This window comes from Molossus molossus, unplaced genomic scaffold (genome assembly GCF_014108415.1).
Source record: "Molossus molossus isolate mMolMol1 unplaced genomic scaffold, mMolMol1.p scaffold_m16_p_10, whole genome shotgun sequence".
NCBI lineage: Eukaryota > Metazoa > Chordata > Mammalia > Chiroptera > Molossidae > Molossus > Molossus molossus.
The window spans coordinates 9706123-9723191 of NW_023425345.1; the positions used below are offsets into that span (position 1 = coordinate 9706123).

The 17069-nt window shown below is 49.8% G+C and overlaps 1 protein-coding gene across 2 annotated transcripts in view; it reads right to left on the reverse strand.

The window, feature by feature from the left end:
* Positions 1 to 5596: 5596 nt before the first annotated feature.
* Positions 5597 to 17069, reverse strand: part of BTBD11 (BTB domain containing 11) — a 278882-nt gene continuing 267409 nt past the window's right edge. For both annotated transcript variants that reach the window (XM_036251811.1, XM_036251810.1), the window contains one exon: positions 5597 to 7703. In XM_036251811.1, the coding sequence (XP_036107704.1) occupies positions 7494 to 7703 (210 nt within the window). In that variant the 3' untranslated portion in view covers positions 5597 to 7493. The remainder of the gene's footprint in view (positions 7704 to 17069) is intronic.

The following is a 17069-nucleotide window of genomic DNA, read 5'->3' on the forward strand; positions in this document are numbered from 1 at the left end:
TTTCTCTGAATAGATCCCCTTTCTTCTTAAATTAGCCAGAGCTGCTCTCCTGTAGGAACTCTGACTCATAGAGGCACAACTCAGCGGGATCTGTCCAGTGCTGACAGAACCATCACCTCCTTATCCCAGCGACCATGCTTCTATTAATGCAGCCTATAGCTGAATGAACTCTTCTAAGCGACCACATCACGCAGCTGACTTACATTCAACTAAAACCCTGACATATCAGCGTCAGGGATTCATTCCCTGGTCTAAGTCATTTTTAGAAAAACTGACTTTATGTCTTTTCTTATTACCTGTTCAACAGAAAACAATGTCTGAGCTTCCTCAACATTCCCAACCACAATATTTAATGTATGAAGGGGATGCCTTTGAAATGCTGAATATGCAGTTGTTCCCTTGACAAGGAAAGAAAATAATGAGGGAGTGTATATAAAACCCTGCCACTTTTCCTCGATCCCCATGGCACACAACTGACAAGGTCACCCGGGAGCCACTGTGAAGCAGATGTTTCTCTCGCTCCTCCTCACCATCAAAGTGCTTTGCAGTGGACATGAAGCAACAGCTGTCTTTGCTCCCTTCCTGATCCTCCTGGGCGTCTCTCCCGCCCTCAGGGGACATGTACATGCAGAAAGAAGCCTCATAAAAGTCTTAAGATAAACAGGAACATTCTGCTTTCCTGCTCCTGCCAACCCTGAAGGAAAAAAGGAAAACAGGAGAGGTTGGGTAGGCAGCGCCGTAGCGGAGAGGCGAGTCCCGTATTTATGTTAGCATCAGTAAACGCCTGGAAAGAAATACATGTGATTTAGACCAAAGACAGTCTGGAAAAAAGTGAAGGGAGAGTGGCGTTGTGTGTGAGCAGTAGCTTAGGCTTCATTCAGAGGGTCTGAATCATCTACCTGGAACAATATCATTTCAAATGATTTTCTCAGATGTATGGCTCAAGTTTCTTTCAAGGAGATCCCCAGTTGAGTTGGAGAAGCACTTCCCTACCCCACTGGTGGGATGTTTGGAAGTCAGTCAATCACAGAAGGACCCTAGTGCAGAATTGAATGACCGTTTAGCCCAGGTGGGAGCAGTGGACCCCAGTGATCCATCACCAACACCCAGCTGTGGGCCTAACATCATGGGACAGTCTCGCCTTTGTGCTGTAGCATGAGGAAGCCATGTCCAGCTCTCAGGAGACATCACTGACATCAGGAGCTATGACCAAAGAGTCAGCTGCCAGAGCCAAGCTGTCTTACTGCCGTACTTCCTGGAATGCTCATGTATTTGGTTAAAACAGATGGGACCCTGGGGAATGCTACTCAGTAATGAAAAAGGAACAGATTCTTAATACATGCAGCATCCTTGGATGGATCTTAAGAGCATTGTGCTAAGTGAACAAAGCCACCTACTGTATGCTTTCATTTATATAACATCCTCAAAATGCCAAAATGCCAGGGGTTAGGGATGCTGGGTGTGGAGGAAGGGGTTAGGAGAGGCTACAGAGGGGTAGCATGTGGGAGGTCTCGGACGGAAGAGTGAATGTGGTGGTTAAACACATCTTCACATGTCATAAAACAGCAGAGAACTAGACACATGTGCTGTGTGAACATAATTTTCCTGGTGTTTATATTGTACTAGACTGTACATTTGGGGAAATTGGGTAAAGGGTCAATGGGACCTCTTTGTACTGTCTTTACAACTTCCTGTGAATCTACAGTTATTTAAAAACAAAAAGTAAAAACAAAACACAAAGGAGATGGTAGTCAAGAGGCCATCATCTGGTGAGATGCAGCCTCATAATAATAGGTCCTTGGAGCCTATATTAAGGCTTGAATTCCTGCCTGTTTATCATCGCACACAGAGGTCTATTTCCCGAAGTCTTCCTGGATGCAACCCACAATGTCCTGTCTCATTAATGGTGTGAGCACAACGTTCTATACCTGAATGTTGTCTAGGCACGCAGGACATCAACTCAGAAAACTCTCATTTCGAGTTGAGGAAGCAGGTCCAGAATGGAGCAGGGGCATGGCCAGAGTCACCCAAGTAGTCGATGCAGCCACAGGACTAGAGGTGAGACCTGGTCCCGGCACAGAGCCCCTCTGTGACGCCACCCACCTCCTCTCTGTGCAGCCTTGTGTCCCAGAGGTTTGACATGGCATTAAGATTCCAAACATCTGCAAGTTAACTCTAAAAAGCAGCATCTAAAGAGCATATCAATGATATCAGGACATCTCTTTTAATTGCCTATTCACGCAGACAGATTGTCTTTTCATATTCAGAGCTAAACTTGGAGATATGTCCTTTTGTGGGGCACTTGTTATCTGACTGCCTCATCAGTAATGGGGACTCTGTGATTGCTGAGTACCAGTTCTATTTTTTCCTACTGAGCAGGAAGTTTAAAATCTGCTGGGTTATTTTTAAAGAGGGAGGAAAAATAGGCATGACACCGGCTTCCGCAGTGGCCCTGTCCGGAGGCAGGTGCTGCTGGATTCAAGGCACTGGGCAGCGGGGGGCACCAGAGGTGACGCGGGGTTTCACCAGGGAGATCTCTCCGCGGAGGGGTGAGGAGCGTCACACACTCAAGTGGCAGAAAAGGCCATGGGCCTCGCTGCTGACTCGAGGAAGGTGATCTCGGATCTTTCCAGAGTTGACATCTAGCAGTTTGTTTCATTTAGGGATTTGTGATGACTCCCCTCCTCTCCAAAGGGCCGTGGTCCCCAGTCCTGGACGGAAAGTCAGGGCTCCAGTGGGTCTGGGACCTGCTCAGTCATTTCTGGGGCTTTGAGCTTTGGACTCATGTCACATGAGTCACATTCCTGAGCTGATGAAGAGTTTGGGAGAACTGCTAACGACTGTAGTTTAATGTAGGAAACAGTCCTCACATGAAAGGCTGGTCTGGTTGCACTTGGCTTCCACTGAAAACACGTCGATCACTGACTATGCGAGGCGCTGGGCTAGGATCTAGGACTGTGATAGATTTCTTCCGGGGAACTTCCCCTCGCCCCCTGGATAAGGAGAAAACCCTGGAGAACCGCAGGCCACCATGGGAATTGCTGTGGAAAGTTCTAGAAATGAAGAGAAAAGTCATTAACCTTCCTTTCCTTGTGCAAGTTGTCAATTTCTCCTTCCCTCTGCTCAGTCTTAGAAGGTTGCAATGCATTTTCTCTGCTATTAACAGCGTAGGACCTGTACAGAATATCTCCTTTAGCCCTGGCCGGTTTGGCTCAGCGGTTAGAGCGTCAGCCTGTGGTCCAGAGAGACCGGGGTTTGGTTCCCGCTAAGGGCACGTACCTCGGTTGCGGTTTGTCCCCGGCCCTGGTTGGGGTCGTGCGGGTGGCAGCCAGTCTATGTGTCCCTTTCATGTCGATCTCTCTCTCTCTCTCTCTCTCTCTCTCTCTCCCCCTCTCCCACTCTATCTGAACAAAAAATGGAAAAATGTCCTTGGGTGAGGATAAAAAAAAAAGAAAAACAAAATACCTCCTTTAATCCTCCCAACAACCCCAGTAATGAGTTATATTTAAACCCAATGCCTCTGGCCCGGCAGCGTGGCTCAGTGGACTGAACGTCCTCCTATGGACCGAGAGGTCCTGGTTCGATTCCCCGTCAGGGCACGTGCCTGGGTTGTGGGCTCAATCCCCAGTAGGGGGGTGCAGGAGGCAGCCGATGGATGTATCTCTCATATCGATGTTTCTAACTCTCCCTTTCTCTCCAATAAAATCAATAAAAGACACATTTTTTAAAAGTTATAAAAAGACCCAATTCCTCTAAACAGGAGAATGAAAACTAGATAAAGTAACTTGTCCAGTGTCTCCAAGCTAGTCAGGGCCTGGCTGGACCTGGATCTGAGGCTTTCAGACCCGCGTGGAGCCGAGAGGTGCTCAGGGCCTGGCTCCCCGGCTTGACCCGAGGCCAGAGCCCAGGAGGGGTCTGCTGGTCCAGGAGGGTGCCTGCGTAGCGCTGGGTGGGAAAGGGAGTGAGAAGCGGCAGGTGTGACTGTCTGCAGCCTCATCTGTGACTCAGGCCAGCGAGGGGTGGTGGAGGTGAACACTGGATTTTGAAGACGGCAGGGACCCTAGGACTGGTGGAACAGGAGATTTTCTCAAAGGAGTCTTACCCTTCATTCCCACGGGTAGTCAGACACTGTGTGATGACAGCTAGAACACCGCCCCCTGCAGGCAAGTAGGTGCAGTAGGCACAGGCACTGGGACAGTGGTGTCTGATGGGAGGAAATCCAAGGGCGAATGCCGACCTAGGGGACCCGAGCTCGCTCAGCCACGCTCTGATTGACAGAGTGGCCAGGCAGCGGCTCACTGTCAGTGACACAAACATCTATCTTTTTTTTTTTTATCCTCACCGGAGGACATTTTTCCATTTTTTATTCAGATAGAGTGGGAGGAAGAGAAAGTAAGTAAGAGAGAGAAAGACACATCGAAGTGTAAGGGATACATTGAGTGGCCGCCTCCCGCATGACCCAACCAGGGCCGGGGACAAACTGCAACCGAGGTACATGCCCTTAGCGGGAACTGAACCCGGGTCTCTCTGGACCGCAGGCCGACGCTCTAACCGCTGAGCCAAACCGGCCAGGGCAAACATCTATCTTTAATCTAACATCATTTCCCCCGATTTTTTCTGGGGGCCACATTTTCTAATCTTTTAACTGAATGAGGTTCTCAGGCTCCAACCATTGGGTAAAGAGCTCACTCATAAAAAAAAGGGCAGAGGGCATGAAAAGACAGTTCTCCAATGAAGATACAAAGATGGCCAACAGACCTATGAAAAGATGCTCAAGGTCACTCATCTTCAGGGAACTGAAAATCAAAACCACAGCGAGCTACCACCTCACACCAGTCCGAGGGCTGTTACCAAAATATCAACAAATAGCGTGTCGGGAGGACGTGGACAAAGAGAACATGTGCACTGTTGGTAGGACTGTCGGCTGGTGCAGCCACCGTGGGACAGTATGGAGAGTCTTCAAAACACTAAATTTAGATCTACCACGTGACCCGGCAATTCCACTTCTGGGTATTTATCTAAAGAAAACACTAATTCAAAAAGATTTCTGCACCCCCCCCCCATGTACATTGTAGCATTATTCACAATAGCCAAGATATGGAAACAATGTAGGTGTCCATAAATAGACAAAGAAGGTAAACGAACAAAGAAGATGTCACACACACACACAACATCACACAGCAATAAAAAAGAACAAACCCTGGCTATTTCCAATAACATGGATGGATCTAGAAGTTATTATGCTAAGTAAAATAAGACAAAGACAGATACCATATGGTTTCACTTATATGTGGAATCTTAAAAAACAAAATAAACAGACAAAACAAAACAGACTCATAAAAACAGAGACTAGAAGTGAGGGTTTGGGGTGAAAAAGGTGAAGGGGAATATAGTCAATAATATTGTGATAAGTTCCCTGGTGACAAATGATTACTAGCATTAGAAGGTGATCACATTGTAAGGTAGGAAACCAATATAAGATGGTATACCAACTATACTTAAACAAAACATGAAAAGGAAGAGCTCACTTGTCTCTACAAAGGATGCACGGTTTGGGAAAATCATTTCTTTTAATGACAGAGAAAGCACACCAAACTATAACAGAAGCCCGTGAGGAGTTGCCATTGTACAAGTCAATGCCCAGAGGCGCCGAACTAGCATCAGACAGTCACAGCGAAGTCAGTTTCGGCCAAGAGAACATCCACGCAGCATCTCTGAGGACACGGAGGAGGCAGGAGACAGCGGCGGGTCACACAGGTACTGTGTGTCTGTAACCTGGACTCTGCAGTTTTTCCCTCCCTCATTGGATGGTTGTATGGGCCCGAGGAGGCTTGCAAATGACCACGTGGAAGAGAGGCCCTGTGCATCAGTGTCACGGAAGGACCAAGACTGAAGACAGACATGGCCCGGGTTCTCGACTGTCACACCCATCAAGCAGAACATGATATTGGTCCTCTGAACAGCAGAACGGGGAGCAAGTACGGTGGATGAACAGCAGCTCCTTTGAGATGTAGGGTCTGTGCATAGCTTCCCAAAGGCATGCTAGGAAATAGGTTTATCAACGAGACGTTGCCATCCCAAGGGTTGTGAAAGTCATTCTCTTCATTTCCATTGCATGGATCTAGGTTTCAAACGAAAGGGCAGGAAGAAAAGGCAGCAACTCAAAGAGTATTTGGACTATTGTGGCACTTCACCAATCTCTTTTGCTTATAATATATGGCAGAGCAAACAGAACCCTGTCGATATAAACTTTCATTATAGATAATCCTATGCTGTACACTCTCCGAATACCGAAAGAATCCATCCTATCATACAGGTTTCATCTTGAAAAATAATCTAACATAGTCATATTCTCTGGCTAGTAATAAACTATGAACATCTTCTGAGAATACAGAGAAAACTCTGGGATTACTAGTAAATTCTCCGACGTGCCCCCCCACCCCATTCGGCATCACCTACGCGTACATTTCTGCAAAAGCATCCCAGAATCATTCATAACTAGGAAAAGAAATGGTTTGTTTCGCCCGATGGACTTTTAGCTGGAAGTGATGAGATATTGTTTTCACCTTGGCAAAAATGAAGCACAAACATAACATTTCACAGGTTCGGCCCATGCAAATGCATGTTTTCTCATGTGGGGCTCTTTGAATCTCACCCCGAAAACACAATTAGCATGCAGGTTGTTTTCAGCTACTGAGTGAGAGATAACTATTGGCAGTGTACCTCTTGTGGGTAACCATGATCACTAAGGCAAGAGTATTATTTCACCTTGTGTGGTTTATTAGCAATATCTTGTCAGATGCAGGTTTATACAGTGTGGACCTGTGACCTACGGTTCTGTGTGGTGTGTGTGTGTGTGTTTAAAGAAAAAAAATCTCAAAACACAGAGCCCTAAATACAATTCAATTGAAAACGAACTGTTATGCTTTTAGAAATATATTTTAAACTACAGGCTGCCCTGTGTGTGTGTGTGTGTTTTTTAATATGAATAGTTTAAAAAGTTCCCACCCCTAAAAATGTGTTAAATTATTTCTTCGTTATTGGTGACAGTCACCAATCTGCGATCATGGTTGACTCTTGCACAACTGCAGCTACTGGGGTCCTCAATGTGTAATTCAGTTCCCTGCAGTTGGGTTTTCCAGCCGTCCACCTGGAACCCAAGTGACCTTCGGTTCCCAGTCCACCCTTCTGACAGTGGTCCCCACACCAGATGCTCAACTACCCAGGGGTGCTTTCGGATGGGGTTCGCTTGGCTGCCCCTGTTGACCTTGGAGCTCGGGACCCAGCGGGGCTCTCATCTGCAGACCAGTGGACTGTCCTTAGTTTTCCAACACCCGGGAGCTGAATTCGCGTCTTCAAGGGAAGCCGAGGCGGAAGAGCGGCTCCGTGGCCCCGCCAGGACCAGACGGCAGGTGGAATCCGTGGGTTTGTGTGGAGCCGGTGCAGCAGGAGGACCGCGAGGCCCCCGGGGAGCAGAGGCTGCACTGGGCGCTTCATACAATGGAGCCTTTGGAAGATGACAAGTGGATCGACTGAATCCTGATGGCCAACGTCCTCTGTAAGTCCTGGAGCACATCCTGGCCGGTCCCTTCGCCGTTCTTGTCATAGAGGAGCTGCTTGAAGGCTTCGTTTTCAATGAGGACCATCATGTTTTTGAGGAAGTAGCCTTCGCAATACGCTGAGAGCTCTGTGACTCCGAGAAACTGCGGAGAGCGGAGAAGAAGCAGGAGATGGTTATGTTTCTGAGATGCACCCGATGGCTCCCACATATAATAACGGCGGACACCTGCTACTGTAGATTGACCGCAAAAGTGGCCCTGATCCTCCACCCTTTGCTGTGTTCACACTCTTGGGACGTGACTCTGCAGCTCCCCCCATCAAAGGGCTGGAGTCTGCCTCTCTACTGTTTGGTCTTGTGACCTGCTTGGGACAACAGATCATGACAGAAACGAGAGTGGCCAGCTCAGAGCTAGATTCATGTGGCTGTGTGTACATCTGGGCTCTCAGAACCCAGCCTCTGCCACAGCAGTGAGCCCGAGCCAGCCTGTCTGGAGGGGGAGTGACCACGTGAGACTGCATGGAGTCAACCCCGCTGGCCCAGCTGAAACCTCTGGCAGCGACGGAGTCCAGCCAGGATCAGCACAGCCAGCCGTGACGGACCAGCCAGCTGGCCTCGGAAGCAAGGTCGTCTGAGCCCAGAGGAACCCGCCTTCCTGGCGACTCATGTGTGGGATAAGCACTCACCGTTTTAACCACTGGGTTTTGTGTTTCTTTGTAATACTACAGATCGCTGGCACCTGAATGGAACTGCAGACACAATTCTAAGGTCTTTACAAGTATCACTGCCGATTACCCGGTGTCTTTAGGGCAGGGGTGATTTTGCCTCCCAGGAGACATCTGGAAAAGCCTGCCGGTATTTCCGGTTGTCACAAATGGGGTGGTGGAGGTGGTGGTGTGTGTACTACTGGCGTCTAATGGGTAGAAGCCGGGGTGCTGTTAAACCTCCCACGATGCACAGGACAGCCCCACAGTGAAGAGTTACGCAGCCTGACCGTGAATAGCGTTGCGGTTGAGACACCGACCTAAGACCTGGTTCCCGATAGACTAAACCAACACAGAAGGGACTCTGTCGACCTGGCTCCTCGTTACAAGCCGAAGCAGAGGGCTTGGCAGACAGTAGACACGTCATAAGTATTTGATGAATGTGTGAGGGAATGGGTAGCTCTCAGAGTAATGAAACTGACAGCAGACATTCACTGAGAGCGGACAGTGTGCCGGGCACCCTGCTAGGCCTTCCACGTGCATCATCCCGTTAGCTCTCGGATTTCCTCGAGGCAGGTACTTACCACCTCCACGTTACAGTTGAGGACGTGGAGATAAGAGAACAACGTACAGCCCTGGCCGGTTTGGCTCAGCGGTTAGAGCGTCGGCCTGCGGTCCTGAGAGACCCAGGTTCGGTTCCCGCTAAGGGCATGTACCTCGGTTGCAGTTTGTCCCCGGCCCTGGTCGGTTGTGCGGGTGGCAGTCACTCGATGTGTTCCTTTCACGTCGATGTTTCTCTCTCTCTCCCTTCCTCTCTCTCCCTCCCACTCTACCTGAACAAAAAATGGAAAAATGTCCTCGGGTGAGGATAAAAAATAAAAATAAAAAGAGAGAACAACGTACGACATGCACGTTATCGTACAACGTACAACATGTCAAGGGCAGAACCAGGAACTGGACCCTGATCATTTGAGATCCTAAGGTTGTGCTTGGCCCCCAGTAGGACGCTCGGCTTTCAGCCCGATGCCTTTAACCAGCGGGCAGGTTTTTAACCTCACAGGCGTGCCTGGCGGAGGAATTCACGTTTGAGATGCAGAAGCGAATGTGGCTATGCGGGTCGGCCGTCTGTCTGTAGCCCTTCTCTGGGTTGTCAAAGCTTGTAGGTCTCTCTCTGACGAGAACTGGAGGCTCAGAACTCGGTGGAGAGCTCTCCTTGAGATGCTATCCTGCGGCATCACTTGGATGCTGAGTCACCTTCTGATTGCTCGAATACTCTGTGCTTTAGACCAGAGATGCACTTGAAGTTGTTAGGTGTGGAATGGGCTGACGACAGAGCAGTGCCCACAGGGTTATGGTAGAATGAGCCGGAGGACCTGGATTCCAACTGGGGCTCCCCCACCCTTCTGAACGTGACCAGGGCTGCGTCACTTGGCCTCTGACTTTGGGTTCCTCATTTTCATATATATTTTTTCCATTTATTGATTTTAGAGAGAGAGAGAAAGTGAGAGGGAGAGATAGAAACATCGATGAGAGAGAACATCGATGGCTGCCTCCTGCATGCCCCCCCACTGGAGATCAGGCCCACAACCTGGGCATGTGTCCTGACCGGGAATAGAACCGGCGACCTTTTGATTCATGGGTCAGTGCTCAACCACAAAGCCACACCGGCTGGACTGGGTTCCTCATTTTCAAAATGGGGATTATGACACTCGCAACACAGACTTGTTGGCAGGAGTCAATGGAATATGGTTTATGGGAGGACTCTTGTCATCCATCACACTTGGAGGAGGCAGGTTAGAAAAGTAGCTAAGGGAGGGGGGCTCTGGAATCTACCTGGGTTTTTGTTCCAGGTTTTGCCACTCACTAGCTGTCTGCTTTTGGGAAAGTTATTTAATCTCTCTGTGCCTCAGTATTCCTATCGATAAAATGGGGATCATAATTATACCTAAAAAGCTGTTGTTGAATCCTGGCCGGTTTGTCTCAGCAGTTAGAGTGTTGGCCTGCGGTCCAGAGAGACCCTGGTTCGGTTCCCGCTAAGGGCATGTACCTTGGTTGCAGTTTGTCCCCAGCCCTGGTTGGGTCATGCGGGAGGCAGTCATTTGATGTGTCCCTTTCATGTCGATGTTTCTCTCTCTCTCCCTCTTCCTCTTTCTCCCTCCCACTCTATCTGAACAAAAAATAAAAAAATTTCCTTGTTGAGGATAAAAAAAAAGCTGTTGTTGAGATTAAATGAGATAATATATGGAGTGTTCTGAACACTGATTGTACTAAGTAGTCACTCATTGTAAGTTGTCACGATAAATAGAAACTAAAATTATTATTCTCCTCAGTAATTTATATCCAGTCACTCATGCATACAAAGGGCCAGGTTGTGGTCAGAAGAGGTGACTGTATCTAGAGAACCTAGCTCAGCTAACTGGCCTGTAACCTTAAACTCACTGATATCATGTGCTAATTCCCTGAGCCAACAGCCCAACTGTCTATATAAAAGCCAGGTGCAACCAACTCAACAACCACAAAACAACCTGATTAAAAAATGGGCAGAGGACCTGAATACATGTTTTTCCAAGGAAGACTTATAGATGGCCAAAAAGCACATTAAAGGTATTAAACATGACTGATTATTAGAGAAATGCAAATCAAAACCACAACGGGGTATGGCCTACAATGGCTGTGATCAAAGAGACAAGAACCAGTGTTAGAGAGGATGTGGAGAAAAGGGACTCTTACACTGTTGTTAGTACTGTAAACTGGTGCAGCCACTATGGACAACAGGATGGCAGTTCCTCGTAAAATTAAGACTAGAACTGCCTTATAATCCAGCTATTCCACTTCTGGGTATTGATCCAAAAACTATAAAAACACCAATTTGAAAAGGTACATGCATCTCTATCTTCACTACAGCATTATTTCAATATAAGACATGGGAGCAACCTGTCTATCGATAGATGAGTGGATAAAGAAGATGTTGTACATATACAATGGAATACTACTTAGCCATAAAGATGATGAGATATTGCCATTTGTGACAACGTGGATAAACCTTCAGGTTTTGCTATGCTAAGTGAAAAGGACAAAAACCATATGGTTTTACTCATATATGGAATATAAAACAAAAAAGAAACAAATGAACAAACAAAAATAAAAAACAAATCCAGAGATACAGGCAACAGACTGGTGGTTTCCAGAGGGCACGTGGGTTGAGGGAGGGCAAAGTGGGCAAAGGGTCTACTGTACGGTGATGGATGGAAACTAGAATATTGGTAGTAGGCACGTTACAGGGTATACAAATATTGAATTATAATGTACACTTGAAACTTATATAAGGTTATTAACCAATGTTACCACACAAAACTAATTCTTCCAAAGTGCTTGAGCAAACATAAAAATAATCCATGTGTAATCTTGTGCAAGTCAAATCACCTTTCTGGGCCTCAGTTTCCCAAGCTACAAAATGAGGGGCGTAGACTAGAGGGAACCAAACTCAGGGTGCATTTGGGACCCAGACACACCAGGAAATTCTGTGGTCTCTGAATGAGTGGTGACTATACATGAGACATTTGTCTATGTCCACACAGCTAATTACTAACAGAAGGGGGACCAAAACTCCATCTCCTAAACCGGCGATGTTCAACTGATTTCGTCTCGAGGTTCACATAAACTAATTACTAAAATTCTTTGGCTCACCAAAAGGTATATTTTTTGCTGATCTGACAAAACAAATGGCTATAATTTTGATTCACAAGACGGCTATTGTGTTGGCTGTCCTCATTTTTTTTTCTTTATTGCTTTTTAAAGAGAGAGGAAGAGAGAGGGAGAGAGAGGGAGAGAGAGAGAGAGAGAGAGAGAGAATCATTGATAAGAAAGGACATTGATTGGCTGCCTCCTGCATGCCCCTCACTGGGGATTTGGCCCACAACCTGGGCATGTGCCCTGACTGGGAAATGAACCAGCGACCTCTTGGTGCATGGGTCAATGCTCAACCACTGAGCCACACCAACCGGGCAACTGTCATTTTTTATTTAACAGTCTAAGGGAGAAAAGGTCAATGCCCTTGACTAAATAGTCAGGGACTACATGTTTTAAAAATTCTTGCAGTATACCAGTTGAAAATCACTGTCCTAGACCACTGGGTGACAAACTGCAGGCCTGTGGGCCAAATCTGGCCCACCACCCATTTTTGTAAGCAGTTTGATTGGCACACAGCCACACCCATTCATTTACATATCTTCTGTGGCTGCTTTTGTACTGCGATGGCAGAGCTGAGTAGGCACAGAAGGGAGCCCATGGCTTGAGTGAAATATTTACCTGGCCCTTCACAGGAAAGGTTTGCTGACTCCTGTCCTAAACTATAAATTTTTCCAGGGCAGAGGCCCTGTCTTACTAATTTGCTATTCTGATGACTACAGTTCCTGGTAAATAGTGGGGCTCAATACACACTGATGAGTGAATTGCACCCTGTGTTCCAAACCCGTGTTCTTTGCGTCATGGTGCACCATTGAGCTCAGTGCATTAGTTTAGACTCAATTTGATGACCAGCTTGCTCCTTTTCTCAAGTTGAAAGATACCCTGGAAGGGCCATCAGAAGCTCCAGAGCCTCTCTTTCGTAACAGAATAGTTTGGACCGCTTTGCTCATCAAAAAAGGATGGCTCAGCCGCACATTCATCGGGTGCGCTTCTCATCTGTATAAATCCCCCCGCTGTCTCAGTTAGATGGAGTATAGAGGTAATGTTTGCCAAGGCTTTGCTGACACTTGGAACATGGTTGTTAGCATCGAACTGCCTGCATTTCCTGGGGTTCCAAAGCAAGTGTCGGTTTCTTTCCTTTCGGTCTCTTTTACTAAATCAGCCTCAATTTGCAGCACAATCTGTCAGTAATAGAATCCACATGGCAGGTGGTCATTAGCGGGTGCTGCAGAGTGCACGGCCCAGGGGAGGCAGAGCAGAGGAAGGGCAGGCGTGCTGGCACTGCCCGGTCCTCCATGCCCATATCAGGAAGGACAGATGTCAGCACTGGGAACACTCCAGGAAGTGGCCGAGGCCGTCTGTGAAAGGCACAGCTCTGGCTTGCAAAGGTACATAAACGAAAGGGACAGTTCTCCACCATAGGTGTCCCAGCTGGGGCTCACGTTGCACCAGGCTGCATTATTAATAACGAGACACCAGAGCTACCTGCCAGGGAGCCTGAAGACATTAAAACAGGATTGTGGGACACAGGCTTTACCACCAAGGTGACAGGCCCCAGCAAAACCAGGTGGGGTTCACGGGGCAGTGTGAGGATCCATGGCTGGGGGTGGGGCAGGCAGAGGACCACAGACTGATCAGGCTCTCTTCCTGTGTAGAGTCTCTCTGGATTCTTTTATGCAAAGTAATTAGTTTAAGGTTGAAAAAACAAAACAAAAAAAAGCTGTGTCCTGAGAAAGCAGATTCTGGTAAAACCGTCACTTAACCAAAACATCCAGTACGTGCGTGTGTGTGTGCGCGCGTGCATGTGTGCATCTGTGTGTGTACAGAGAAGGAAGCCTGGCTGTACTTTTTGATTTACTATTTATTGATGACCAATCAGAAAATCTTTTTTGAGTATCAAGCATTATGGCAAATATTTCAAACATTTGTTTAGGCCAGACAGTAAACACAAAGCTAAGAACCTGTGCTTTGGAGTGAGACATGTCTAGGTTCATGCTTCTTGGTACACAGCCCAAAGAACTGACAGCAGGGACGCGAACACAGATCTGTCCACCCATGTTCGCAGCAGCATTCTTCACGACAGGTGGAAGCAGCCCGTGTCAATGATGGATGATGGATAAACACAGTGTGGTGTGCACATCTACCATTCAGCCTTAAAAAGGAAGGAAGGCCATTCTGACATAGGCTACAACATGAATAAACCTTGCTCAGCCGATGTGGCTCAGTGGTTGAGCACTGACCCATGCACCAGGAGGTTGCTGGTTCGATTCCTGGTCAGGGCACATGCCCAGGTTGTGGGCCCAATACCCAGTGAGGGGCATGCAGGAGGCGGCCAATGTTCTCTCTCATTGATGTTTCTATCTCTCTCACTCCCACTTCCTCTCTCTCAAATCAATAAAGAAAACAAAACAAAACAAAAAACAAACCATGGATAAACCTTGCAGACAAGGCACTAAGTGAAATAAGCCGGTTACAAAAGGACAAATGCTGTTTGATGCCACCTACATGAGGGACCTAGAATAGTCACATTGATCAAGACAGAAAGTACCATGGCGGTTCCCAGCGGCTGGGTGGAGAGGGAAAGGGGGAGCTAGTGTGTGATGGGTGCGGTTTCAGCGTGGGAAGACAAAACGTTCTGCAGATGGTGCTGATGGTCGCACAACAATGTGAATGTACTTAGGTGCACTGAACTGGACACTTAGAAATGATAAAAATGTGAATTTGATGTTACATATATTTTACCACAATAATAAAAACTCAGTAATAGCTGTGTGACCTTGAGCAAGTTTCCTCACCTCTCTGTGCCTGTTTCCTCAGCATGACGTGGGGCTAGTGAGAGCATCTACCTGAAAGGGTTGTGGTGAGATGAAGAGACGGTGGCAAGGCTGTTAGCGCAGATGCCCGCACATCGGAAGGAATTGTGGGTGTTGGTGTAAGACAGAAACGACCATCTCAAACGCACCCTGACTTTCACGACGAGCAGAGAACTATTCACCTCAGTTGCCATGAAGAGAGGTGGTGTCAGAGGCAAGGGGCCCGAGCTCCAGTTACACAAAGGTTTTTGGGTTTTTAAATTAATTCCTGATCTTATTTCGTTGTTTCTTCCTAGCAAATGTTAACCCCGGTCCTGAGCACATGAAACAAAGGGAAGCCGGCCCCTGGACTATCGAATCCCCTTGGTCCCAGGATCCTCACTTGTGGAATGAACTAGATTCCCGAACAGGAGTGAAGACCGGCCTTAGGGCTGAAGTCACAACAGTCATGCTGGGAGCTTGTTAAAATACAGATTCCTGGGCCCCACTGCAGGGACACAGATTTCAACTCTCCCCAGGTGGTCTGGTCAGTAGTGTCCAGTCCACCTATCCATGGATGTCCCCAGTCCTGACAACCTGTTCTCAACCTTGGCCACGTCCGAGAATCACCTGGGAAGCTTGGAAGAACACCTTTTCCGGGGGCCCCACCCTCAGAGGTGGATTAATTGCTCTGCGGGAAGTCCCAGGCACAGGGATTTCAGGTGAGTGTCCAGGGAGTCTGCTGTGTGGCCCGGGCTGGCACTCACAGCTCCAGAAAAGCAGCTGTCACACCTAAGCATGTGTCAGAGTCACTTGGGAAGCCACCCACGGGCCTCAGCCCAGTTTCCGATTCTGGAGGTCTGGGGCAGGGCTCTCGGATTTACATTTCTATCAAGTTCCCTGATGAGGCTGGATCGGAGCCCACACTCGGAACCTGTTCCAGAACCTTGCTCCTTCAGTGTGGCTCCACCCAGCAGTGGAGGCTCCCTGGGGGCTCGTCAGAGCCGGGGGACCCAGTGAGCCTGCAGGTCCACCTGCCCCTTAGAAGCGCTGTGTCAGAGCTACCCTGCTTCGGAAACACGGCGTCCTGCTTTGCCTGGGCTCTGGAGGGGAGGGATGCGGGAAAGCCATCTTTCCGAGAGGAAGCAGAGCCTGGGAGGAGCTCAGGCAGCCGGACGAGTGGCCATCTGGGCTCTCTGCCCACTGGGCCTGTCTGTGGAGCCCACACCCCCAGGTGCGCTGGGCTCTGCCCGCTGGGCCTGTCTGTGGAGCCCACACCCCCAGGTGCACTGGGCCTGTCTGTGGAGCCCACACCCCCAGGTGCACTGGGCCTGTCTGCGGCGCCCACACCCCCAGGTGCGCTGGGCCTGTCTGCGGCGCCCACACCCCCAGGTGCGCTGGGCTCTGCCCGCTGGGCCTGTCTGTGGAGCCCACACCCCCAGGTGCGCTGGGCCTGTCTGTGGAGCCCACACCCCCAGGTGCACTGGGCCTGTCTGCGGCGCCCACACCCCCAGGTGCGCTGGGCTCTGCCCGCTGGGCCTGTCTGCGGCGCCCACACTCCCAGGTGCGCTGGGCTCTGCCCGCTGGGCCTGTCTGTGGAGCCCACACCCCCAGGTGCACTGGGCCTGTCTGTGGAGCCCACACCCCCAGGTGCACTGGGCCTGTCTGTGGAGCCCACACCCCCAGGTGCACTGGGCCTGTCTGCGGCGCCCACACCCCCAGGTGCGCTGGGCTCTGCCCGCTGGGCCTGTCTGTGGAGCCCACACCCCCAGGTGCGCTGGGCTCTGCCCGCTGGGCCTGTCTGTGGAGCCCACACCCCCAGGTGCACTGGGCCTGTCTGCGGCGCCCACACCCCCAGGTGCGCTGGGCTCTGCCCGCTGGGCCTGTCTGTGGAGCCCACACCCCCAGGTGCGCTGGGCTCTGCCCGCTGGGCCTGTCTGTGGCGCCCACACCCCCAGGTGCACTGGGCCTGTCTGCGGCGCCCACACCCCCAGGTGCGCTGGGCCTGTCTGCGGCGCCCACACCCCCAGGTGCGCTGGGCTCTGCCCGCTGGGCCTGTCTGTGGAGCCCACACCCCCAGGTGCGCTGGGCCTGTCTGTGGAGCCCACACCCCCAGGTGCACTGGGCCTGTCTGCGGCGCCCACACCCCCAGGTGCGCTGGGCTCTGCCCGCTGGGCCTGTCTGTGGCGCCCACACCCCCAGGTGCGCTGGGCTCTGCCCGCTGGGCCTGTCTGTGGCGCCCACACCCCCAGGTGCACTGGGCCTGTCTGTGGAGCCCACACCCCCAGGTGCGCTGGGCTCTGCCCGCTGGGCCTGTCTGTGGAGCCC